The 27,869-nt window shown below is 38.3% G+C and overlaps 1 protein-coding gene and 1 non-coding gene across 5 annotated transcripts in view; one reads left to right on the forward strand and one right to left on the reverse strand.

The window, feature by feature from the left end:
* Gpcpd1 (glycerophosphocholine phosphodiesterase 1) overlaps positions 1-2,495 on the forward strand; it is a 52,301-nt gene extending 49,806 nt beyond the window's left edge. For all 4 annotated transcript variants that reach the window (XM_027955058.3, XM_071608764.1, XM_071608765.1 and 1 more), the window contains one exon: positions 1,335-2,495. In XM_027955058.3, the coding sequence (XP_027810859.1) occupies positions 1,335-1,512 (178 nt within the window). In that variant the 3' untranslated portion in view covers positions 1,513-2,495. The remainder of the gene's footprint in view (positions 1-1,334) is intronic.
* Positions 2,496-13,804: 11,309 nt separating this feature from the next.
* LOC114081287 (U2 spliceosomal RNA) lies at positions 13,805-13,990 on the reverse strand. The gene has a single exon (XR_003580767.1). It is a non-coding gene; the product is annotated as a U2 spliceosomal RNA (small nuclear RNA).
* Positions 13,991-27,869: the final 13,879 nt, after the last annotated feature.

Here is a 27,869-nt window from a genome sequence, read left to right on the forward strand (position 1 = left end):
TTTAAGAGGAATTTGCTGCTTTTAGCCTAGCCTTTTTGTTTTTCCTACTACTGGCTTGTGAATTGGTCTTTTTAGGTTGTACAGAGAAACTTCTAATTGTTATTCATCCATCTGGTTTTTTTAACCTTCAGTTTTATTGCTGTCTCTTTTGAGTTTTTCTCATACTCATGGAGAGAGAGTGTGTGTGTGTGTGTGTGTGTGTGTTACCGTGGAATGAACTCAGTGCTCTACCACTGAGCCATACTACCATGGAATGAACTCAGTGCTCTACCACTGAGCCATACCTGCCATACCCTCACCCTTTATATTTTGAGATAGGGTTTCACTAAATTATCCAGGCTGAACTTGAACTTGTGATCCTTCTGCCTCAGCCTTCCCAGTAGCTGAAGTGTGCACCACTGTATCTGGCATACTCATGCACTTTTTAAAAAATTCATTATTTTTAATTTTATATATTTATGTTTGTGGTGCTGAGGATTGAACCCAGGGACTTGTGCATGTGAGAAAAGCACTGTACCAACTAAGCTATATCCTCAGCCCAGAAATTCCCTTTATTTTTAACAGAACATAGGAAGGGAGTAAAGTTAGATGGTTCTGTTCTTTCTGTCTCATACCTTGACCCAGAGGTCACTTTTCATTCCCTCACATGTCTAATTAACAAAATCTGTTGTACTAGAATCAGATATTTAAAGATGTTGTTTTTAAATCTTGTTTAATAACTTCTTACCAACTGTGATGTTTGTAAAAGATTCTCACATTTCCCTGTACAGTTACTTGGCTTTCAAGTGTGGTGTGAGAGGCCATCCTATCCTTTCTCTGCTGATGGGTGATGCCAGTGCTCCTATGAGTCATGGGAGACTCTTTCTGGGCTCTGTACTACATAGAGTTAGGGTAGTTCCCACACTGGGCAGTTTTTTTTTTCACTTCGATCTTCAGTGACTTTGAAGTCAGAACAGGGTATGAATTCTAGCTCTCCAAACATTTCCATTTTGAAATTAAGGCATTGCCAGTTGAATCACTTAAGTAGCAGATACTTTCAAAAGTCACTAGTAATCTATACATTTCCAATTCAATTGCTTTATAATCAGCTCTTTTGTATCAGGGATATGAAAAAGCAGTGCTGGTGTTCAGGGTTACTAGACTAGGAAGAAGAAAAATTTTAAATGGATCTGATGCTTTTGTCTTTAAAAATAAAAACAAAAGAAAAACTCAGTAATCTATGGATGTTCCAGACATTTTGTAAATGAATTCTCATGACAATGTTAAGTCAGGCAGTTCTTAAATAAGCCATAAAATTACACTATTTTATGTATTCTGTGTTTGTTTCACCATAGGATATATGATTGGATGCCTGAACAACCAAATATATTCCAAGTGGAGCAGTTGGAACGCCTGAAGCAGGAATTGCCAGAGCTTAAGAGCTGTTTGTGTCCCACTGTTAGCCACTTTGCTCCCTCCTCTTTGTGTGGGGAGACTGATATCAATGGCATTGATAATGTGGAGAATGCTTAGTTTTTATTGCATAGGCCATTTTGGGGCATGCACCGCTGTTCTGGATAATCAGTTTTCATCATTGAGCATTGTTTATGCCTTTTGGGTTTCTCAGTCCAATGAAGCAATAATGAAGTATTTCACTCTTTCACTACAGTTCTTGCAAAAATTTCAAATATGCTATTTAAATCACTTGGCCAGGTATAATTTCCAGTCAGTCTCTAGACAAGGAGAAAATTTATTGTTAATATAATGTTAAACAAATCTTCATTAAAAGCATAGCACTTTGAAATTAACTATATAAATATTTCATATTTACTCTTAGAGCTTTTCATTTGATCAGGTCTGAAATCTTTAGCACTTGAGGAAAGTGACTACGCATAATTATACCTGACCATGGAACAAATAAGTACCTCAAATGCATGCATTTGCACTGGTGATTCCAACTGCACAAATGTTTGTGCCATCTGTGTATATAGGTATTTTTTACATGGATTGACATACACATACACCATTTTCATTCAGTATGAACCTTGAGGCTGCTGCCATTTCCCTCACTTAACCAAACCAGCCTGGAGGTGAGCCTTGAAACTCATTTCATTTTTCAAAAGTTGTTTTGCATAAATGTTAAAATTTCAAAATGCTGCAGGGTAATTTAATGTATAAAATATTAGAAGTATGTGTTACATATGTAGTAGAGTAGATCACAATATATAAATTTGATTCAATGCATGCTTTAGGTTTTGAGCATGAAATTATACATGTTTACTATTAAGTCCTTGCATCTGTGGTGCTAGGTAAGTGTGAGAAGATGTCAAGGACTGAAAATATTTTGTTGCCTAAAACAAACAAAAAACAACAAAAAAAACTAAGGCATTTAAAGTATGCTTATTTTAAGAGTCTCTCACTACCTATTTCACACTGTTGCTTTGTGGGTTTATTTTGTGTGCATATTGTACAGTAGTTAAATGTCCATGCAGAAAAATAAATGTCCTGGATTCTTACATTGGTTTTCTTTATTGGTTAATATATATCATGCATGTAATTTATTTAGAAATGTGGAAGATCTTACTCAGTGTTTATGCATGTTTTTAAGATTATACTAAGGTTGCTTTCATTAGAAGCAGATTGTATTGACATCTGTAACTTAAGAATGAATGTTAAATAAAATGACAGATTTATTTTCTTCATTATAAAATGGAATTTCAAGAAGTTATTACTTTTTTAGAATGGTTTTATAATGTTATGAGAAATCATCTACCTTTTACTGTGTGTTTTTCACAAGGCAGTTTATTCATACATTGACATAATTTTGGTAGTGTCTGAAAACCTAGAACTTGGAAATTACACATCATCTTTTTATTTTTTAAACTAAGCAATGCACTTTTGGTTAGATCTTAGTTGTATAAAGATAGGGTTGGAAATCCTATGGTATTTTGACATTGATATTTAGTGGAAAATAGTCTATAAGGATTCTATATACATTTCCCACATGGAATGGTATTTTTAATATTTTGTTGTGAATTGGACACAACAATTAAAGTAATTAGTGTACTTTACCTGCAAACCTTTGTACAATGCAGTGACCATTCCCTAATAGAACCTGATGGCCATATATGTGTGTTTCTGTTTCCATCCTATTGCTTTTCCTGGGCCTCTTTACTTCCATTTCCACTATGATGACTTGGGAACAGAGGGGATGCAGATCATCATGGGGGTGGGCAGAAAAGAGATGTCAGGAAAGGAGAGGGGAGTATGTGCTGCCAAACAATTTAATTTGCTGAGAGGAGCTTATAGTAACTACTTATGATACACTTTACTTATTTCCTAGCCACTCATTTAATTTTCTATTTCTTCCTGACTTACAAACCAGTGAGAGTAGAGGGTTAAAACAAATGTTTTTAGGGCTGAATCCAGGCCTCTGTGTCACCCTCTGTTAACGCTTAAACTGTGCTCCAGCCATGTAGTACTTGGGCTAGAACCTGCACATACCATGACCCCACATTACCCAATCTGTGCCCATCTGCCCTCTGCCCAGAAGTCCTGTTCTTCCCAGGCACGTTCTCCCTGATACACCTTCTGTGCCCTTGCCAAACCCCATCAGAGGAAGGAATCCAGTTTTTCAACAGATAATATTACGTTCTCATGTTCATCATGCTGTGCCTCACACTACATTCTAGGTAGACGTAGTTGATGTTTGCTCACCTACCAGGCTGCAGCCTCTTCAAGGGCAAGGTTCTTTATTACTAATTATTTTTATTTCCATAGTACATGGAACATAGTAGATAAAAAAAAATGATGGAATTACTGGGTTAATACAATTTGTATCAAATGTCCTTTTAAATTAAGAGACATAGTTATATTTAATATGAATGTAAACTTTGAATTGGTCTACATTTTGACAATTGGGACAGCTTATTGATATCAATTTTGAAATGTAGAGTTAATGTTAAATTATTTTATAGTTTCTGGAAGTACAGTGAAATGTTTGATAAAGTGCCGCCATTGTTCTCTGGTATTTTCTCCTCTCTGGGATTGTGTTCTGTAACTGCTGAATGTGAGGCCCACGGTTCACTTCAAAGTGGGTAGTGTCTGAGGGCTACAGCAGCTGGCTTCCTGCCGCCGTGTACTTCTTTCCATTTTTGTGTGACACTTGTCTCTTCTCCCCTCCAAAGCCACACTTCCGCCTACCACAGTGCCACTTTCCTTGTCTGAAATGCCTTCTCTGACTTTCATCAGTATCCCGCTTGGGTGCCACCTCCTCCATAAAACTTGCCTCAGCTTTTGATCCGAATCCTGATGGAAACAAGTGCAGACAGCCTCTAAATCTCACTACTACGTTTTTCTGCTGGGTTAATAATACCAGAGAGGTTATCTGATTTACAAGGTTGGAACTAGAACCTGGATTTCATGACTTTTAATCCTGCATTCTTAAACTACGCTGCCTTCTGAAGTCTTGTGGCACTTGGCATGAGCTTTTTTACAGTCCAGCTCTCTTGTGTACTTTCTATACTTTCCCTAGTAAGATTGTAAGCCCCATAAGGGCAGGCACTACTATGCTTAGTTATGAACTAGATAAATAACAGTGGTGGCAACAATCCTATTTTCCTAACTCTGGTGGTTTCACAGTAAACATAGTTTTGTGAGGCGTGCTTGACTGTATTGTCTGGAGTCTGTCTGCTCACATGTTTGTGTGTGCATGTGTTTATATATTTACATCTGGAGTTTTTCCTCTGCCCCAATTGCTTGGAGTCAAGTATTTGACATGTTACCCTACCCAATTTCTGCTTCACTCTGAATGAGGAGAATTACCAGAATCCTTATTATTTCATTGATTTAAGTGGGACATAAGAAGTTGCTGCTTTGGTTAGAACTTGTGTGACCTGTGGAACAGGTTTTCTGTCTTGGTGATTTCTCTGTAGCTGTGACTGATTTGTGTCTTCCACAATATTACTGGTTTCATTCTCTAGGTTGATAATGGAGTCCTGTTAATTTAGACTTGTATAATTGATTTACTCCTGGGGTTATGTATTTTGGGGGTGGAAAGTTAGTTATTTATATTAGAAAAAAACTATTATTTTTGCATTCATGATTGGAAATGCATTCAAATATAACCTCTTAGTGGGCTTATACAGTTAGAGAAACAGATTTGAGATGCTTAAATGCAAGAGAGCTTATTAAGACTGCCATACCAAATGTGTGTTGGAAGTAATGGAGAGGGAATCATAGGTTGGAACAGACTTCATGAGCTCTCGAGCTCTTACAGAACAAGGTGGTGATCTGGACAGTTGTGAAAGCAGTTTGAGTAACTATGGCCAGGGTGTAGTTGTAGTGTTTTTTGAGGAATGAAGGAGCCATTTTGACAGTAGAGAAGATACTGTGAATACCAGATAGAGTCTTCGTGTATGTGTAGGAGAAAATAAGCTTGTTAATGATTTTAAAGAAGGAAAGTGACATGAAGGGGAAGTGTTTAAAAATAATGAGGAAAATAGTTCAGGAATAATAAAAGAAGTACTTTAATTATTCTGTCTAGTCCTCTATTATATTTATCCAATATACTTCTATCCATTTCCTCAAATGGAAAACAGAAATGTGGGTGGGTGAACTTCAGAGACTAATTTGAAAATTCAAATGACATAATTTCAAAGGGAGGAAAGTAATAAAGGCTTAGCAAAAGTTCAGCAGTATCTGATGATTTCAAATGTCTCTCTGCAACCCAGACCTCTCCCCCAAGTTCCAAATTCACCTATCCAGCCCTGTCCCCACCTCCACTTAGAATGAGCGGTCATCTCTTGCTTACTGCACTTCAGCGAGGCCCTTTATCCTTCCCTGTTTTCATCACTCTGCTCCCATCCCGCCCCTTCCCCTGTGCTGTGGCACCTGGACTCCTCTCTGATTTTTCTCCTAGTGTATCCATATTCTTAATGTGCCTTGTATTATGATATGTGATAGGGAAGTTGCCCAGATTTTTTTTTATTTTTTAAAATTTCATAACATATCTTTGATAATTTGAGAATCAGCTTGTCAAAAGACAGAAAAATCTAAGTCCCCATGGGATTTTGGTCTGCTTGTATTGATTGGCTATGTTGAAAATATGAGGGATAGATTGTTTAAAAATATGATGTTCTATTCAGAACACCATATGTCTGATTTATTCAAAATGTTTTCCAGTAAAATGAGTTTTTGTTTAGATGTTGTTTGCTTTTTAAAGTTCATTTTTAGATTTTAAGTTTTTGGTACTGAGGGTTGAACTCAGTGCTTTATCTGAGCAATATCCCTAGATTTTTTTTCCCCCCCAGACAGGTAGTTACCCAGGCTGACCTTAAACTTACTGAGCTGCTGCTGCTGTAACCTCACAAGAATTGCTGGCATTGCAAGTGTGTTCCACTGTGCCCTCCTATTCTTAGAATTTAAAATAATACTCAAAATAGGTTTTTAAAATTTTGTTTTACATTTCCTCAAATACTTCAGTTACAAGCAGTAAGTTTTTGTTAATTGGTCATAGCTCTAGCTACATTGCTGAATGCATTTTTTTGTTTCCATTTTTAAAAATATATTTTTAGTTTTTGATAGACCTTTATTTATTTTTATATGTGGTGCTGAGAATCGAACCCAGTGCCTCACACGTGCCAAGCAAGTGTGTTACTGCTGAGCCATAGCCCAGCCCCTTGTTTCTAATTTAAAAAATTATTTCATTAGCTAGTAGCAATCACAGGCATCCTTGTTTTCTTTTGTTTTGTTTTTCCTGATTATCATGGGAATGGAAGCTGTGCAAACTCTTCTCTTTCTTTTAGTAAAAATGTGATAAGAATTTGAGTTGCCTATTAGACATCTCAGTTGAAAGGAGGGATAAGTGTGTGTACTGTGTGTTGCATTTGAGGTAATTTCCTCTGTTCCAATTTGCTAGTATACTGTTTATTGTTTATTTTAGACACTAATTAAGCCATACATTTTTTTCCAAATTTTCTAATTGATTCTTCTTTATGTACATCCAATTTTATTTCATTCCTTTCTTTTTTTAAAAAATAGTTCAAAGTCTTTTTTTAAATTAAAGTGTAACTTCTGTTTATCTCTTTGAATACCCTCAACTTTTGTTTTAAATCTTTTTCAGGATGTTCAGGTTGTTGATTTTATTGGTTTTTCTCTTAGCATGTCATTTCCTCATGTGTGTTGTCATTTTGTGATTGTGTTTTTGTCTCTTTCCTTCCCTCTTCTAACTTCTGCCTTGCGATTGCCTCACTCGAAAGCTCCAAAACCTCGATCTGAACCCAGTTAAATGATTTATAACTGGTAGTTGGTGAAGGACACCTGGGACATTGCACATCACCTTAGTGTCATCAGATGGCTTCATTTTGGTTTTTGGCCCAAGAACATTTTTATATTCTATTTTGGTCAATTTTGTTTTATCTTTTTATAATTTGTCCATTTTTCTTGGGCATAATTTTCTACTATGAGAGGCAGAATCTGTTGCTTACACCCAAGAAAATTAGATTTATATACTATGTACTCTAATAGACGCATATGTATGCATCTGTAGTGTATTCAGACCCAAGACGTGCTTATTTGGCATGATTCTCTGATCATTATAACACTGTTAGAAATCACTACCATCCTAGAGGAGTGTGATATGGGTGCCGCCTTCCCTCAGGAAGCCCAGATTAAGAACATAACTGTAGTGGAGAGATTTGTGGTTCTGCAGCTGTTGAGTGCCTGCTTTCTTTTGGGAGCAGCATTTCCTTTTTGGGAATTCTCTCTCACATGTTGGGTGTAGTCTTTAAGAGCTGTAAGACAAAGTGCCCTCCTTTCCGCCAACGAAGGACTAGGCACATCAATGGAGCCATACCCACTAAATCTCTGAACTCTCCTGGATCATTGTGTCTTCATCAGAACAGCCAGAAGCTAGAACAAGTACTTTGACTGTTTCCATTCCAGGATGTCAAGTGAATTTTGCCATGAAACCCATTAGATCATCTTGACTCATCCTTTCTGACCTCCAATTCTATGAGATCTTTCACATCCCTCTATCAAACTGCTTTCTTTTAATATCATTTAGAGGCAGATTCTGTTGCCTATCCCCAAGAAAACTTGGCTGATAGAATATGTCCCCTTGCAGACATAGCTATGTATCTACAGGTACTTACATGTTCAAATGTGGATTTCATATACTTGCTTCAGTTCAGCAGCTTGCATTTTCTCCCCACGAGATAATCTGTGTAATACTCAGTATTAGCAGGAAGCATTTATTAATTCAAGTAAGTTCTAATCTGACTAGCTGTGGTGATGAGGTAACAACTGGCAGACTCAGTTGTTCAAGTGAGTTCAAGTGCTCTTGCTGTATTAAAAGCAGAATGGCCAGAGTGGCTCTGTCTCATAAGCATTCTGCTTCCCTGTTGCATCACAGCCTTGTCTCCAGCATCTTTCACCAGGGCCTTCCTGTCCTATTCTGCTGCTCACTAACTCCAAAGTCACTTGTACTTTGCTTCCATCTCCATCGTTTTTCTTTTATTTCACCTCTCCTTGCAAGACACTCCATAGCCTTGGAGCCTTTTATGAATACCCTAGCCTAAGCACAGTGCCTTTCCTTCCCCTCTCTGAATTTGCAGAGTAGCTGGCTATGCTTCTCTTCATAGTTGCTTGCCTTGTTACTTTTTGTCTGAGTCCAAGAATAATGAGATTGCTTTGATGGTATGAATATTTTATCTCCCAGGTGCTGTGGTCAGAGAGGCTTGTTAGGTGGTATACACCCTTTTGTGTTTTGAGTGCTTATTATGGCATTATATCTGTGCCCTTTGGTCCATTAAATGAGATGATTGTAGACACACACACACACACACACACACGCACTTCTCGTTACACATCGCTAATAATATATAAAAAGTTAGGTGCCCAATAAGGGATTGGACCCACTTCTACCTCAGAAACCTGCTTCCTGAAAGTTCTAGCATGTAACCATCTTCTTAGCATCTCTCACCCAGCCGCAGACACTTACCTTCTCATGCCAACCTGTCTTGTCTTCCCACTTCATCCTTTTCCAGACTTTCTCTTTTGCCACCCCTCTAAGTTATCTTTTTTTTTTCTTTCTTTTAGTACCAGGGATTGAACCAAGGGGTGCCCAACCAATGAGAAACATCCCCAGCCCCTTCTATATTTAATTTAGAGTTAGGGTTTCACTGAGTTGCTTAGGGCCTAAGTTGTTGAGGCTGGCGTTGAACTCTGGATCCTCCTGCCTCAGCCTTCCAAGCCACTACAATTAAAAACATGCACCACCATGCCTGGCTTATTTCTAAATTTTAGTTGTAAAGGACACAGTACCTCTTTACTTATTTATTTTTATATGGCACTGAGGATTGAACCCAGTGCCTCACATGTGCTAGGCAAGCACTCTACCTCTAAGCTATAACCCTGTTTCTGGCTCTAGGTATCTAAAGGTATTTATTGTACCTCTAGCACCTAGTAATTAGAGAAGACAGCATCATCTACCTTAGGTTAGCCAGTGGGTGACATCCAATGGATGGTCTTGGCTGTATTCCCATAAAACTGTTTACAAAAATAGGCTAAACTGAATTTAGCTCAAGGCAGTATTTTGCAAAACCCTGGTACAAAGGCAAATCAAAATTAGTGATTGCCTAGAGCTATACAATTAAAATATGACCCAGCAATCACACTCCTGATATTTATCTCAGAGAAATAAAAACTTGCATCCACACAAAAACATGTACATGATTGTAGCAGCTTTATTTGGAGGAGCTCCAAATTAGAAATAACAAAAATATTCTTCTATAGGTGAATGGTTCAAACTGAAACATCTAGACCATGAAAAAACACTCAACAATAAAAAACAATGAACTGGGATGCGGCTGTAGCTCAGTGGCAGAGTACTTGTGAGCCTGTGTGAGGTACTGGGTTTGGTCCTTAGCACCACTTAAAAATAAACAAAGGCATGGTGTCCATCAAAAAATAAAAATAAAAAATAAAGTAATGAACTATGACACTTCAGAACATAGCAACTTGAAAACATCTCAATGGCATTGCATTGAATAATCAGAAACCAATATGGAATCTCAAGGATCATGTATTATATGATTACATTTGCATAACTTTGAGGTAACAAATCAGAAAAGTGGAAAACAAATTAATAGTTTCCAACTGTTAGGGATGTCATGCAAGGGGTGGAGCTGGTTCTAAAAGTACAGCAGGTGGGAGACCTTTGTAGTGATGGAATTGTTCTAGATCCTGAATGTAGTGAGGGTTGTGTTGTCTGATTCAAAGACACAGAACTAACTACATAACCTTGTGCCAAATGTCAATTTTTAGGTTTTTATGTTTCTACTAGGATTATTTAAATGGAACCATTGGGGAAAATTGGGTGAAGGGTATATCTTTGCAACTTCCTGTGAAACTATTTCGAAAAAAAACTTACTGTATACATGTATGTATATAGAGAGAAAATGAAAAATTTCCACATTACTCTTTAGCATTTTACAACTTCATTTTTAATGACTAATACTTCTGATGGTTCTGTTAACATTTTTAATTTCCTGCTTCCTTTTAAATGACTCAGGAGTGGTAGCTTGCAGTTTATCTTGGGGAAAATTGGGCCATGAGGGCTTCCCTCTTTGGAGTCTCTAAGAAGTATTCCCTGTGTCCCAAGAGCTTGGAGCCCTCTTGTGCCCGAAACAAGGAAGGCATCAAAGACTTAAGGGATGAAGTGAGAACAGATGAGCCAATTTGAAAGAGACTCCAGAGAGGACAGTCTTGACACTAATGGATGTCTGTGACCTAAAACATATCGTCCTGATACAATTACAAAATAAAATAACAACCAAAACCCTGCATTTGTTGCCACTAGAGCCTAACCTAGTTCTCTGTCAGTTTATAAACAAAGGGACAGAATCAAGCATTTATCCTCCCTTTGTGTTTCAGTTGTATTTCAGGAAAATCAAGGAGTTAATAAGGAAAATGTTTCCTTTATGGAAGAATTCCAACTAAAAAAAGCAAAAGGAATGACAGAATTAGACAAATTGTCACCTTGTAAACATCAGTGGAACAGTGAATTGTAGGCAATGGTTGTCCAGAGATTCTTGAACCACAAAATGAGAAGTTTATGGTGAGGAATGAATGTGACCCCCGCCTGAACCTCCTGAACATTTTGGCTTTGGCATCAGCAAGAGTAACAAAGTTTTTATGTGCCTTCTGGCACATGGCCGTAGCAAAAGCACAATATCTATTATCAGTTCTTTCCTAAACAGCTAAAACTGAATGTGAGTATGCCTTTCCCTCTACAGGAAATACAGGGAAAAGAGGACACCATAGGTCATAGATGACACTAAAGGATGCAAAAAGCCATACAGAGGACATGGAACATTCTAGAAGGCTCTCTGAAAGACGTGCATTTTGGATTCACATTGTGGAAAGGGAAGAGTCATGTCTGTTTGGCTAAAGTTCTCTAAACATAACTGGTATATGTTCTGATAGCAGATCCCTAGAGTGTGTCAGTTTTCCTTATAAGGAAGTAATCAAGAGATGTGCTCCTTCTAAAGAACTGGGGTAGTGTGAGGGGGCAACTACAGGAAATGGCCTGGGTAGAAGATCTACCTTCTTTCACAAATGCCTTCAAAAACATTCAAAGTGAAATCAGCAATTTTTATACAAGCCTTAATATGCATATATGCATGCAGTTTGAAAAATGCCATCTTTTCATCCGCTATCAACTTAATGGCAGGAAGGGGAGCTACCAGCTGTTGATGGAACACCAGAAAGTCCCCAAGACACCTGGAAAGGATTACTGGGAGTAGGAGAGAGTTCTGGTGTGGGATATGATCCTGCAGGTGCTGGGGGTACTCAGGCTCCTGGTAGCCCCGTGTCCCATGAAACGCGTTGCTGCCTCTGATGCTTGCTGAGGAGCAACAGTGAGATATGGCCCTGGAGATGGCTATATAGTACATTAGGGAAAGGATACGGTCCTACCGATTCTGATGCACAAAGCCCAGAAGACATGAATCCCTGTGGCCCTAAAAGACCAACTCCTGCTGAATCTGGGTGCACCATAAGGTATATCTGCAAAGCGCATATTTTATATAATATATAGTTGTATGGGGTCAGGGCCTGGTACCGATCAGGCTGGGTAAAAATCACCAGAAGGGGGCCATGATGATCCTGAAGGAGGAAAGGGCCCTGGGGGTCCTGGAGGGGGTCTGGTGGGAGACACAGAAGGAGGCATTTCTGTTGGCGCTGGTCCAAGAAGCACAGTGGAGGGTGTAGCACTTAGTGGAAGTCCAGATGGCACAGAAGGGTTGGAGCCTGGCCAGCCTGGAGGAGGATGGAGAGCTTCTGTGTTGTTCACAGTAGGGGTTTTGGCAGGGGAGTGTTCAGAAAATGAATCAGTCATTTTCCTGGCAAGATTGGGTATAGTGGCACAAATGGGTCCAAGGAAAAGTGGGTGCTGAAGAATGGGGTACAGCCTGGCTGAGGGCAGGGTGCAGGACACCTGTAGGGAGGCATGGGGTTTCTGGAGGGAAGTGGAATGCAGAAGCAACCCAGGGTTGAACTGTGATAATCAGGAGTTTATTTGTGTTTTCTTAGCTAACTAGGGGGAAAAAAAGGAAGAATGATTCATCTGATGCAATTTCCCCTTTTTCCTTCTCATTGCAATTTAGGCTGTTGGTTAATTTCTGGGCAGAGAGCACTATGCTGAGGGTATGAACTGGAGATTTGCCTATTCACCAGTTGACCTAACGCAGCTGGGTATTGTGGGTGGTTCAGTTCAAAAGCCTCTCACTCAACATTTTGTTCATTGTAACAAGATTCCAAGTGTGCAGGGAAATGTTTGCAATGACACAGGAATGAGGTGAGGGTGAGCAGAAGGTAGAAAATTCTGGATGAGCAGCTATAGTGTCTCTGAATGATGAAATGTGGTAACGTCAGTCTAGTTTCTGGATTCTTGTACTACCTATAATCTGGTGTGTGTCCGGAGTAAATACGGTCATTGTAAAATTACATTAAGTCAAATATCATTAGATAATATGCACTTTCAAAAAAAAATCACCTTTAAAAATGAATTGGGAGTTATTTATGCCATGGCTATTCAAAATGACGAACGTGACTATGAATTGATCTCTAATTGGTATACAATTATTTGATCTCAGAATTCATAGTCCATTGTCTTAAATACCATCTATATGCTGAAGATGCTCAGATCTATGTCTCTAGGTTCATCTTTCCTTTGAACCAGAGACTCCTGTTGCCAATTGCCTTTTTAAGATCTCTAGTTGGAGGTCTAACAGGAATCTCAAACTTCACAAATCCCAATGGGAACTCATGTCCTCCCTCTGTGCACCCCAGCGTTTTACCAGCTGTCTCCCCTATCTGATGACACGCAACTCCATCCTTCAAGTTTGCTCAGGTCAGAGCTTAGAGTCACCCTTGACTCTTTTACTTTCAGACCCCACTTCCAGTCCATTAGTAAATCCTGTCGAGTTCTTCTCCCTGCCCCTTTTGACAGAGTGAATTGGGATTCCCAACTAGCACTGGGCCTCCTACCTACCTGAAAAAATTCATGGCCTCAATACCATGTCTGTTTTGAGAAAATCAGGACTTACCTCTTTATGACTGACTGTTGCCTTTGCTTATTCATTCCAGGCACCACGAGACTCCCAAGACTCCCTGGTGGTCCCTCAATCTTGAGGCACTTGTCCCATAGGACTGTGCATCTAACTCTCTGACCCCTTCTTCCATTCCTGACCATCCCTAGAGCCTTCCTCTGGGCTGCTTGGTCATTTGTCAGTGAAATGCCATATGTCTTCTACCTTTTCTTTTTTGGTGCATCATTCCTGGAGATACTGTAATCTGTTTGATGCATGGAGTATACAGAGCAGGCTATTCCATCTCCTATTTCCAAAAATCCATTTAATGTATTGTCCTTGGGTAGCGGACATATCAGATACTAAGCTGATAAGAACAGAAACAACATTTGATCTTAGCCAAAAGGCTGAGAAGCAATCTCGACCTTTCCCCTCCATGGTCCCTTCATCTTTCTCTAGGCTAGCACTGAACAAGAGAATGGTAGTGAGAGCCATATAGGCCTCATTCCAAATCTTCTAGTAGTAAATAAGAAAAAAAAGTTGAAAGGTGAAATTAATTTTAATAACATTTTATGTAACCCAATATGTTTCAACACACAAAAACTATAAAAATATTAGCTATTTTATATCCCCCACACTAACTCTTTGAAATCAGCAATGCATTTTATAGGTAGAGCACATCTCAGTTTGGATTTCCAACAGTTACAATGAAATGAAATCCTACCAAATCAATAAACCTATGTTTAAGAGAAAAACATTTGTTATAGTATGGATCTGGAATGTTCCCCAAAGGTCCATGTGTTAAAGGTGTGGTTCTCTGCTTGGTGCTATTGGAAGGGATTGGAACCTTGAAGAGGTCTAGTAGGAGTTCTTGGGGTCACTGGGGAGGTAGGCCTTGAAGAGAATGGTGGGACCCTGTCTGGTCCTCTCTTCCTTTCTTTGCTTCCTGACTGCCAGGAGGTGAGCAGCTAGCTCCACCACATACTCCCTGCTATGATATGCTGCCTCACCACAGGTCCAAAAGCAATGGGGCCAAACAACCATGAACGGAAATCTCTGAAACAGCCAAAATAAACCTTTCTTCCTTATAAGTCGATTACTTCAGATCTGTGATACAGTAACTGAAAGCTGACTAATACAATATTTTACTCTGATTCAGTTTTTAACTGAATTTGAATTAAGTTCTATTGAAAGTTCAGTTCCTCGGTCACACAAGTCACCTTTCCATTGTTCAGTAGTGGATGTGGCTGACTTCACAGCTCTGACTGCAACCTCTTTTTCCCTTCTTGTTCTCTCAGAATGCTGATGTCTTCTTTCATGCCCTGTTTGCATATCCATGGGCCTAAAGGTGGCTGTCTTCCTCACCATTCATTGCTCCTTTCCTGGAACATTCTCCCTGCTTCTATGATACCCCATTTCTCCCACCACCTTCCTGGTGACAGTCATCTACCAAAGCCTGCAGAGAACTTTCTTCCTTGAAGGTTCACTTCCTGCCTCACTGTCACTTTCTCTAACACTCTCTGTTTGGTGATGTCAATATCTTTGTAAATAACATTTCCAATATCCTGGCATCTCTGTTCTCTGCCAAAGATCTTGTCTTCTCAGCCATTCATTCCAATGGTCATTTCCCAGACCTGTCCTGACAAATACTGACAGCTTTCCCTAACAGAAATCTTGTGCATCTTGCTCTCTATCACAGCTCACTCCCTCTGGCACCCTCCCCACAGCCAGACCACCAATGCATTGGTCCCATCCCCTTTAACAGTGGCCTGCTACCTCCTCTCAGACTCTCACTTTCTGCCTCTTCCAGCTTTAATTACCCAGCCAGTTGTCGGAATTACTTCCTTGTATGTGCCCTCAAGGCCTTGTCTTGCTTCACCACATTCTATTTCCATCTCACCTCCAAGCCATGGTTTGCACCCACACAGCTGAACAGAGCTGGGGGAAAGCAAGCAGCAGTCTGATGGGTCTCACATGGCTGAACTCACCTTAGAGGATCTGCAGGGCTGGTCTGAAACCTGATAGTCCCCCTAGTCACACAACTTTTATCTCATCAATAGAGATTCCATTTAGGGGTGCTTTACCCCTGACCTACATCCTCAGCCCACCACACTTTTTTTTTTTTTTAAATAATATGTTGACTTTATTTATTTGGTGCTGGGGATTGAACCCAGGGTCCTGTGCATGTAAGGCAAGCACTCTGCCAACTGAGCTGCATCCCCAGCCCCCACCACACCTTTTTGAGACAGGGTCTCCTTAAGTTGTTGAGGCTGGCTTTGAACTTTTGATCCTCCTGCCTCGGCCTCCACAGTAGCTGAGATTATAGGTATGAACTACCACACCCAGCTAGATGATATTTTATTACGCTTGAAAGTCTAATTTTCTAAATTCATTGTTTCCCTGGATATATCACTTAGGAAAGCTACAAGTTTCTGGATTGGTAAAAAAGAGATAATGCCCACCTTAAATAACTTCATATCACATATGGAAATCACATATATCATAAATGTGCAAGTCAAAAATTAGAGATGTCTTTAGTGAAAATTCACATGCTAAATTCACTTTGATAGGATTTGGCATTTTCAGTTAAAAAAAAAAAAGACGGGGAGGGTTCTGATTCCCTATTTACTTTATCCTAAATTGATCTTGTTTCCCTTCTTCCACCAAGTTGTTGCCTGGGTTGGGGGGTGGAGGTATGAACATGAACTGCTGAGCTGGGATGGCAGTGAGTAGGCAGGATCCCCATGGGTTTTCTGTATGTAGATGAAATAGATGTATGTCCAATAGACTTTTCCTGTCTCCCTCCTACCTGCCTGCCTATCTTTACATTCTTTTCAGTATTCTATCCCTTAAGTACTATGGAGTATTTGGCATCTTGATACCTCTATACTCCCAGATAGAAATGGGAATTGGAAAAAGTCAGCTTTGCAAAGTTAATTTTTAAAAAATGTAACTATTGGTATCTAGCCATCTTACTTTCCCTCTGCTCAACACCAAACCAAATGTATGGCAGGAAACTACCATTTGAAGATAGCTGTTTATGCTTACTTGGGATCTATCACTTCCAGGAGTTGTTAATTCATGGCATTTTGGGTGTCTTGTAATTTTAGTTGCACAATTAAAGTGGGAAACAAAAAATGAAGTACTCTTGTAAAGAATCTTATGAACTTTTTTCCGTATATTTTATTGGTGTATTATAATTTGGCTGTTGTGAATTGTGCTGCTATAAACATGGGGAGCATGTATTTCTTCAGTATGATGATTTTCTTCTTAAATCTTTATAATTTTTTAAAATTCTTTTTAGATACACATAATAGTAGAGTGTATTTTGACATATCATACATACATGGAGTATAACCTCCCATTCTTGTGGAGTTACATTGGTCGTATGTTCATATATGAACATAGGAAAGTTATGTCTGATTCATTCTACTGTCTTTCCTATTCCCACCCCCTTTTCTTTCCTTCATTCTTCTTTGTCTAATCTAATGAACTTCTATTCTTCCCTCCCCTCTTATTGTGTGTTAGCATATGCATATCAGAGAGAATACTTGGCCTTTGGTTTTTTGAGGATTGGCTTATTTTGCTTAGCATGATAGTATCCAGTTCCATCCATTTACCAGCAAATGCCATAATTTCATTCTTTATAGCTGATTAATATTCCATTGTGTATATATACACCACATTTTCTTTATCCATTGGTGACTTTAATTCTTTAGGATAAATGCTGAGGAGTGGTATAGCTGGGTCAATATGGTGATTTCATATCTAATCTTTTTGAGGAACCTCCATACTGATTTCCATAGTGATGAACTAATTAACAATCCCACCAACAGTGTACAAGAGATAAAACTTTTTCTTGATAATAAATTGCTAATTAGTGTTATCACTAATTCCAAGCTAAGGGATATTCTCAATTGGTGGTGGGAATGAACATACAAATAATTAGTTGCAAAATATTTTTGATGAAGAGAAAGACCCTTTCCGGTTTAATAGTGTTGGACAGACTTCAAGGATCACCAACAATCACAGGTTAGACACGAGCACCACCTAGCGGAGATACGGTGTACTGGAGGATTGTTGTGGATCAGGCAAACGGGGTTAAACCGCTTTATACCTCAGTCTTCACCATCTGTATTCCATTACCGAAATTCCTAACGGCTCTAGTCCACCTTTTCCCCGTCTGTAAAATGAGGATAATCATCAGTATTCCAGATGAAAACAGTAAAGTTTAATAATGTATGTAAGGACTCGATTATATATATGCCTGACATAGGGTTAAATTCTTAATTAACAGATTATTAATTTACAGCAGCAATTACAGATTCTTTTATCAAGTATCATTCACTTCCGTCTTCAGGAGCAAATTTTACTGAGCACTCGGAAGGATTTTAACTACTTGATCTTTTGTCATCTTTGAAATATTTGTATTTACCTCAACAAATTCTGCACGTGCTTACAACACATTATCATCATGCCCTGTAAGCCTTGGAGTGTAGAGTTTCCCAGGATGGCAGAGGAATTACCAGCGGAAAGTTCGGTTTCAACATTTTCTCAGTGGAAGAAAGTTTTCAATGCTGTGCCCATGTGCTGCCATCTTATGGTACTTTGGAGGAACATGCGTCCTATATACCAGAGTCCCTTGGCTGACTTGGTTAGTCCAATCCTTTTGGCTTATATATTATATGTACTTATACATCCTGCATAGGCGCCCATAACCCCACACACAAAAGCAACAACACAACGGGTCCACACAACGTCGTTCTATATGTAGGTAGCAAGTCACATCCTGCTAAAGAAGAAAAGCACATGCCCCTTCACCGCCAAGGAGGCTGCCCTATTGAAGCAGTATTCACAGATTTGGGAAACCTGTGACTTTAAAGATTCAGTTCACAATGTACCCAACTCTAGATTAACTCTTTGGATCTGCTAGTGTGCCTTCACTATTCTCTCCCCATCCCTCAACACACACCCTATGTCTGCCCCAGTCATGCGCTTTCTCTGGAAAGCTCCACACAGTCCACATGTGAGCTTCTGCAGCATCTGCCTCAGCCCACTCTGGACACTCTCACCCTGAGGGACAACTGGCTTGTGACCTGTTTGTGTGCTTATGAATAAAGCTGCTATAGACATTTTTGTATAAGTTTTTGCATGAACATAAATTCTCATTTTTCTTTGGTAAATTTCCAGGATCATAATTACTAGGTCTTATGGTAGTTTCATGTTTAATTTTTAAAAGAAACAATTTTACAGAGTGGCTAGTATTTACACCGGCAAAGTATGAGCGATCCAGTTGCTCCTCCTCCTTGCCACCACCTGGTTTTGTCACTATTTTTTTTCCTTCATCTGTGCTGGTAGGTATATAGCAATCTGTCATAATGAGCTCCATGTGCATTTCCCTAGTGGCTCACGGTGTCAAACATCTTTTCGCATGTTAATTTTGCCATCTCTATATTCTCTTTAGTGAAATGTCTGTCTTTTGCCCATTTTTTTCTTTTTCACTTTAATAGTTGTAGGTGTTGTTGTTATTATTGTTTCAGTAGTGAGGATTGAATCTAGGGTCGCTCTATCACTGAGCTACACCCTCAACCTTTTTTTTTGAGACAGAAATATCTCACTAAATTGCTGAGGCTGGCCGGAATTGCAATCCTCCTGCCTCAGTTTCTTAAATTGCTGGGATTACAGGTTTGCACCACAGTGTCCGTAATGAATTTTCTTTATACAGTCTGTATATCTTTGGTCAGATATCTAGTTTGAAAATATTTTCTCTTAATCGAAGAGACTTGTTTTCTTAGAAGGATCTTTTGCAAATGGAATGTCTTTAGTTCTGGTAAAGTCCAGATTATTTTTTTTTTCCTTTTACAGATCAAAATTTTGGAAAAAAATTAACAACTCTTGGGCTGGGGCTGTAGCTCAGTGGCAGAGTGCTTGCCTAGCATGCGTGAGGCACCGGGTTCAATCCTCAGCACCACATAAAAATAAACAAATAAAATAAAGGCATTCTGTCCATCTACAACAACAAAAAGTATTTTAAATTTTTTTTTAAAATGTAACAATTCTTGCTGAAGCCTAGACCTTAGAGATTTCAATTTTTTTCCTTAGAAGTTTTATAACTCTACAATTTACATTGATGTTCATAATCCATTTTGAAGTTTTTATTTGTTTTTGAGACAAGGTCTTGCTAAGTTGCTTAGGGACTTGCTAAATTGCTGAGGCTGGCTTTGAACTTGTGATCCTCCTCTCTCAGCCTCCCAAGCCGCTGGAATTACAGGCATGTGCTACCACATCCAGCTTTATAGACATTTTTTATCAATTTGAGGAATGTCTCCTTTAATTCTATTTTCATAAAAGATTTTTTTTATCATAAATTTTTGTACAGAATTTTGTCAAATGGTTTTTCTGCGCTGCTCAACATGCTCATTTTTCTTATTTAGACCACTAATAGGTTGGATTACATTAAATTATTGATTGATTTTCAAATATTGAACCAGTCTTACATTCCCAGAACTAGCCCTATTTGTTCATGGTATATAATTCTTTTTATAAATTGTATGATTCTGTTTGTCAACATTCGGTTATGAATTTCTTGCATCTATATTCATGATGAATGTTGATCTCCAGTTTCCTTTCCCTTCCTCCCTTCCTTCCTCCCCTCCTTTGATCCCTGCCCCTCCCTACTTCTTTTTACCATTTTTATCTGGTTTGGGTGTGAGGGTTAGGCTGGCTTCCTAGAATGACTTGGGAAGTTTCCTTGCTCTCTTATTTCCTTTAAGAGAGTTTGTAAAATTGGACTTAGCTCTCTTTTGAATGTTTGATAAAATTCTCCAGTGAAATCTGGGTTAGCGAGTTCTTTTTCAGAAAATTAATTATAAATTCAGTTTCCTAATAGTTTTAGGTGGCTTTTCAAATTATCTAGTTCAACTGTGTGAGTTGTGATAGTTTTTGGTTTTAAAGGAATCAGTCCATTTCAGCTACATTATCAAACTTAGGTAAGTGGAATTGTGCCTTTGGATGCCTGCAGGGCTCATCATGTTATCCTCTGTTTCACTCCAGCATCGACATTATAATGTCTAAAATCTATAATCTGAGAGATATATGTGATTATTTGTTTTGTCAATATTGCTAGATCTTATCAAACAGTAAATTCTCCATTGATATATACATTGTTTTTTGATTTTAATTTCATTGATTTCTCCTCTGTATTATAATAAGCTTTAGGTTTATTTTGTTCTTCTTTTTCTAGATTCTCAAGGGAGAGTTGGGTTATCAATTTGAGACTTCCCCTCTTTGCTGATGTATGCATTTAGTGCTATAAATTTTCCTCTGGCAACTGCTTTAACTATGTTCCACAGATTTTGATATGTTCTGTTTTCATTTTCATTCATTTAATTTCATTTTTAAAATTTGCCTTGAGACTTCCTCTTTGACCTATAGTTTACTTAGCATGTGCTGCTTAGTTTCCAAGTGCTTTGGAGATTTTTTGTTCTTTCTGTTGTTGATTTGTGGTCTGGCTACTGGGCAACTCGTCTTTAATTTCCTCTGAGTCCATAGGACCAATCCTCAGCTCCTCTGCCATCTGCATGACCTCTGCCCCTCCCCCAGTAACTTGATTCAGAGAATTGCCTCTTAGCCTTCCTTTGCCCACATCCTAGTCTCCAAGGGACCCTTCTTCCAGTTCCTACTTCTGTCTAACCACAGTCAGCTCCCATCTGTACAGTGTGAGTCAATACGTGGCCCATGTTTGTACAAGAAAAACAAAACTCAGACTCAGTATAAACACTATTATAGTATATAATATAGTTATATTATAGCATAACACAGTATAATACCATTATAGTATATAATAGAGTATAACACTATTAAAGTATATAATATAGTATAACACTAGTATAGTATATAATATAGTTACATTACAGTATAACTCTCTTAAAGGAAATAGGAGAGTAAGGAAGAACAAATGTAATGAGCAGAAACAGAAAAATGGAACCCCCAGGCAAGTGGCCAGTCTGGGGACTTAGATAAGGAAAGGTGAGCCTGGGCTTCAGAATTCCAGCAACAGGGAGCACAGGACATTGTGGTCTAAGCAGCTTAAGCTGGGGACAATGGAAGGAGTCAGACGTTCTGGTGTCCTTGGCAGCTAGCACTAGAACTGGTCCTAGAAAGACACACTCAGCCCTGTCTACCGAAGACCTCTGTGGGGCTTTCCTAGAAAACCAACACCAAGCAGAGGTTGGAGCCTCCTCCCAGTCACTGGGTTATTTCTTATCATACTCAATAACTTGGATAGAATAACTTCAAAGAGGTCTTATTTTAAGAAACAGCACGGGCTGGGATGGTGGCTCAGTGGCACTTGCCTAGCATGTGAGAGGCATTGGGTTTGATTCTCAGCACTGCATATAAATGAATGAATAAAGGCCATCAACAACTAAAAAAAAAAAAAAAAAAAAAAATCCAGCAACCCCCTCCCCTGGCCTATCCTCATTATCTGCCTTGCTAGAAAATAATCTTTTCCTCTTTGAGCTGGTGTCCTGTTATCACCCGCCCCCACACATACACACAAACACAACACACCACCATTCTGTCCCCAGCTCTGCCAGCTCCACTTCAAGCTGTCCTGCTGTCTTCCCTTCTGTTCTGTGAGCAGGTAGATCTCAGAATCTTCACACTATAATTTGTTGCAACAATATGGGTCACAGTGGCTCCTGATCTAAGGCAATGCTTTTCTGGTAGGTTCCCAGTAAGCCTTGCTTTGCACTTTTCTTTCTTTCTCATGTTTTTTATGGTAATATTTTTTAAAAAAGTGTCTATAGCTCATCCTTTCTTGCTAAATTATCTCTGAATGAGGTAATCATTTTCCTATTCATTTTAAATTTTTTTGTATTTGTAGATGGACAGCATACCTTTATTTTTTTTTAATTTATTTTATGTGGTGCTGAGATCAAACCCAGTGCCTCACACATACTAGGCAAGTGCTCTGCTACTAAGCTACAGCCCCAGCCCATTCCCAAATCATTTTTTCCCCAAATCATTCTTTTAGCAGGAAGTTCATTTGGAGGAAGATGGAGCACTGTGATCCAGGTTCTCATGAATTATCATTAGAAAGCCAAGATTTTTTTTTTTTGCAAGGGATTTTTCTCCATCTTAAAAAATGCAATGCAGCAGCTAATATGAAAGAACATATAAATTGTATATGTAAGGAAGAATCCATCCCGGGTAGCTACTGCTCAGCTCCAGAAACAGAACCCCATGATTATTTCTGCAGATCCCCCTAGACCCTCAACCAGTCACATCCCTGGCAACCACTATCTGGAATTTTACCTTTCTATATCAATTACCTTTCTTTGTAGTGTGTTTACAGTTCTTTGTGTTTGCAAATCACACATTGGATGGTTCTGCACATCTTATTATGTGTATTGCCCTTCTGGACCTCTACCCCTTGTTATCGACTTTCTTGTGCATTGAAGCATGGAGTCATTGTTTGCATTTAAAAAAAAATATTTTTCAGTTCTAAATGGATTATTTATTTATTTATTTATTTATATAGGATGCCAAGGATTGAACCCAGGCAAGCACTCTACCACTGAGCCACAACCCCAGCCCCCGGTTTGCATATCTTTACTGCTATGAAGTATTCTACTGCAGTAGTTCTACCATATTTTATTTCACCATTCTTCTGTTAACATACATATGGAATGTTTTTGCTGCTTTAATCAAGATTTGCCCATTTTCAAGGACACATATGCAAAGTATTACTTGGTCATGGAATTGTATGTTCTCCTTCCTTGGATAAGGCCAAACAGTTTTCTAAAGTGGTCTTATCAATTTGCACACTCAGTGAAAAATGAGTTCCTACTAATGCTACTTCCTCGCAAATATTTTGGATTTTTGCATGATATTAACATGATATTTAGTTTTCACTAAACAACAGGTTATTGTCGGGCTGTATTCAAGAATAAGCCACACCTTCCTCCTCCACCAAAATTATTGTTTTTAGTCATAGCAATTTTCTACCATCCACTATCACTCTTTACATATTATTTGTAGTTGTTTCCCCTCCCTCTTACAATGCAAGTTCCAGGAGGGAAGCTTCTCATGTGGAGGCTTCCATTCATCCGCCTTTTGGAGAGTTTTGAGAAGGCGACTGATTTCAAAGGTTCTGCTTGTTACTGGATCACCTGGCACCTGCCCCTCCTGGCACACTAATGACCATAGGCAGCAGGCCACAAGGACTTGGGGGTCTCTATGGAAATTGTCTACATTAAAATAGCTCCCAGAGATCACTCTGGGCTCTGACTCTGAAGACTACAGGGTCTTGCAGAGGAGACCAAGATGGATCTTCTAGTCCCAGGAAGTGGTCTGAATCTTGTATACAAAGACAAAGACATATTGAGGAAAACAAAGATCAGTATGTTTTAAGAATGTAGATACTAAATCCTCAACAAAATGATAGTGAATTAAATCTAGCAGCATATGAAAATGTTCAGACACCAAAGCCATGTGGGATTTATCCCAGGAGTTCAAGATGCATCAAGATGTGAAAAATTAATTAATCTAACACACCACATCAATAGGAAAAAGATAAAAGCACATGATTTTCTCAACAGACACAGAAAAATCACTTAATAAGATAAAGGACACCTTCATCATAACAGTAGCCAACACATTTGGACCAAAAGGGACATTTCCCTTCCTGGTAAAGGGCATTTGTGAAAAGCCCACAACTAACATCATATTTAATTGTGAAATACTGAACATCTTCCCCTGAAGAATGGGAACAAGAGAAGAATGTTTGCAATAAACCATGTCTATTCAATACTGTATTGGAAGGTCTAGCCAGGAAATTAGGCAAGAAAAAGGAACAAGAAGAATTCAGATTAGAAAGAAAGAAATAAGACTACCTTTATAAAAATGAAAAAAAAAATCTACCAAAAACAAGATTTCAGTAAGGTTGTAGGATATAAAATCGATATACAAAAATGAATTGTATTTCTGAGCATTAGCAATGAAAGACAAAAGTTAAAACTAAGGAAAACAATTGTTTCTAACAGAATCACAGAGAATAATATATGTAGGAATAATTTTTTAAAAAATCAGTATCAAACTTATGCTCTGAATATTAAAAAGTGTTGAAATAAATTAAAGAAATTCTAAATAAATGGGAAAACATTCCATGTTCACGGATCAGAAGCCCTAATAGTATAAATATGCCCATATTCATGTGATGGCTAATTTTGTGCAACTTAGAGGATATTTTTAGGTGAGATTAATATGTAAATCAATGAATTTTGAGTAAAGCAGATTGCCCTCCATAATTGGGAATGACTGGGTGGTTCTCTTCTAATAAGCTGAAGGCCTGAGTAGAATAAACTCCCTGAGCAAAAGGGAGTTCTGTGGCAGACTGTCTTCAAACTTCATCTGCACTCTCAGTTCTAGCTCTCCAGCATGCTCATTTTCTGGCTATAACTGCAACATACGACCTCTTGGATCTCCATTAGCAGACTTTCAGACTGGATTTTTTGGAAGGTCAACTTTCTTAGGTCTTGAATGTGGCAGCTCATGCTGCAGATTTTGGACTTGCTTGTTCCATATTCATGCAAGCCAATTCCTTATGATAAACATCTCTATATATGTACATCTTATTGATCCTGCTTCTCTAGAGAATCTTGACTACTTCATCTCCCCAGTTGAGTTATGGGTTCAATATAATACCTATCAAATCTCCAGCTGACTTCTTCACAGAAACTGATAAGCTGATCCTGAAATTCGCATGGAAATTTGAGGGATCCAAAATAGTTCAAACAATCTTGGGAAAAGGCAAGATGTAGAGGACTCACCCTTCTTGATTTCAAAACTTAATAAACCAGCACTAATCAAAACAGTGCAACACTGGCATTAGGATAGCTGTACTGATCAGCGAAGCAGACTTGAAAGCATAGAAATAAGCCTTATATTGTTAGATAAAATTATACTTTGACCACTAGGATCACTTTCCAAGAAAGCTGCCAAAACAACTCAATGGGGGAAGGATAGTCTTTTCAACAAATGGTGCTGGGTAGCCACAGACAAAATAATAATGTTGGACCCCCCCCCCCCATCCTACATCATTATACAAAAACTAATTCAAAATGAACCAAAGGGCTGAGATTTGGCTCCGTGGTAGAGAGCTTGCCTGGCATGCTTGAGGCCCTAGGATTAATCACCAATACTAAAAAAAATAAAAAATAAAAAAATCAAGACTTAAAAGTAGGAACTAAACTCTAAAACTCTTTGAGAAAAACATAGGAGTAAATTTTTGGAATTTTGTATTAGGCAATGATTTCTTAGATCAGATACCAAAAGTAAAAACGAGGGACTGGTGTTGTGGCTCAGTGGTAGAACACTTGCCTAGCATGTGTGAGGCACTGGGTTCTATCCTCAGCACCACATAAAAATAAATAAATAAAGCAAAGGTACTGTGTCCAGCTACAAAAAAAAAAAAAAAGTAAAAATAGATTGGACTTCATCAAAATTAAAAGCTTTTGACTTCAAACGACACCACGAACAAAGTAAAAAGATACCCTACAGGATGGAGAAAATATTTGAAAATTATATATATGATAAGAGACTTATATCTAGAGTACATTAAAAAAAAATCACTCTTCTGGGGACTCACTGATAGAGCTCTTGTCTAGCATGTATAATTCCAAGTACCAAAGAACAAATATGAAAACAAGAAAGAAAAAGTAAAACACCAACTTTTAGAACTCAACAACAGCAAAAACAAACAAAAATCAAATTAGTGGAAAAAATAAGCAAGGATTTGCATGGACATTTCTCTAAAGATGATATATAGGCCAAGGAACACACGACAATATGCTCAACACCATTATTCATTAGGGAAAGGTAAATCAAAATCACAAGATACCACTTTTTTTTTTAACCCAAGAGATTGACTGAAATAAAAAATAGAAAATAACAAATGATTAAGACCAAATGTTTTCTCTGATATGCAGATGCTAATTCACAATAAGTGGGGGGTGTGGCGCTAAGGAAGGATAGAGTTACTTAGATTAGGCAGAGGGGAGTGAAGGGAGGGGTGGGGATTTGGGAATAGGAAGGATAGTATGATGAAGCAGACATTATTACCTTATGTACATATATGACTGCAGAACCAATGTGATTCTACAACATATACAAATCAGAAAAATGAGAAATTATACCCCCCAAAAATAAAAAAATAAATTATACCCCATTTATACATGATATATCAAAGTGCATAAATGCATTCTACTGTCATGTATAACTACTTAAAACAAATTACAAATTTTTAAAAAAGAAAATAACAAATATTAATGAAAATAGAGGAAAAATGGAATCCTTATATATTGCCAATGGGAATGTAAAATGGTGTAGGCACTTTGGAAAACACTTTGGCATTTTCTCAAAATGTTAAACATAGAATTCCACTCTGACCCAGAAATACACACCGTGACCTAGATATCTACTCAAGAGAAATGAAAAACATGTCTACACCAAACTACCCAAATGTTCATAGCACCTTTTTCATAAGAAAAAGTGGAAAGAGTCCAACTCCCCATCAACTGATGAATGGATAAATTGTGGTTATGTATACCATGAAATATTTTATAGAAATAAAGAAATGAAATTCTTATACATGATGCAACAAGAACACGTTTTGAAAACCTATTAACTGAAAAAGCTAGGCACAAACCTGTTGTATGATTCCATTTATAAGTGTGTGTTAGTTAGCTTTTTGTGGCTGTGACAAATACCTGAGAAAAACAACTTAAAGGAGGAAAGATTTATTTGGGATTATGGTTTCAGAGGTTTCAGTCCATGGCTGCTTGGTCCCATCACTATGGGCCTGTGGTAAGGCAGACTACCAATGTGGGAAGCATATGGCAGAAGGAAGATATTCACCTTATGGGGATCAGAGTGGAGATAGTGAGCTCAATGGGCAAGAGTCAAAGTATAGTCCCCAAGGGACGTTCCCAAGTACCTATCGCCCTTCAACTAGGTCCTACTTCCCACAGCCTTCATCACCTCCCAATGGTCCATTCAAATTATGAAAATCAATGAATTAATCCACTAACAAGGATTAATCCACTAAAAAGGTTAAAGCCCTCATAACTCAATCATTTCCTAAAAGGCCCACCACTGTACTTTGCTGCTGTGGGAATCCTCCAGATCCAAACCATAATAATAAATATTTTCAAAATTGGCAAATCTATAGGTACAAAATCGATTAGCCATTATGTTGTGGTAAACGGGTTGTGGTAAATGGAAAGTGGTTGCTAA

Source organism: Marmota flaviventris, chromosome 2, assembly GCF_047511675.1.
Source record: "Marmota flaviventris isolate mMarFla1 chromosome 2, mMarFla1.hap1, whole genome shotgun sequence".
Classification (NCBI taxonomy): Eukaryota; Metazoa; Chordata; class Mammalia; order Rodentia; family Sciuridae; genus Marmota; species Marmota flaviventris.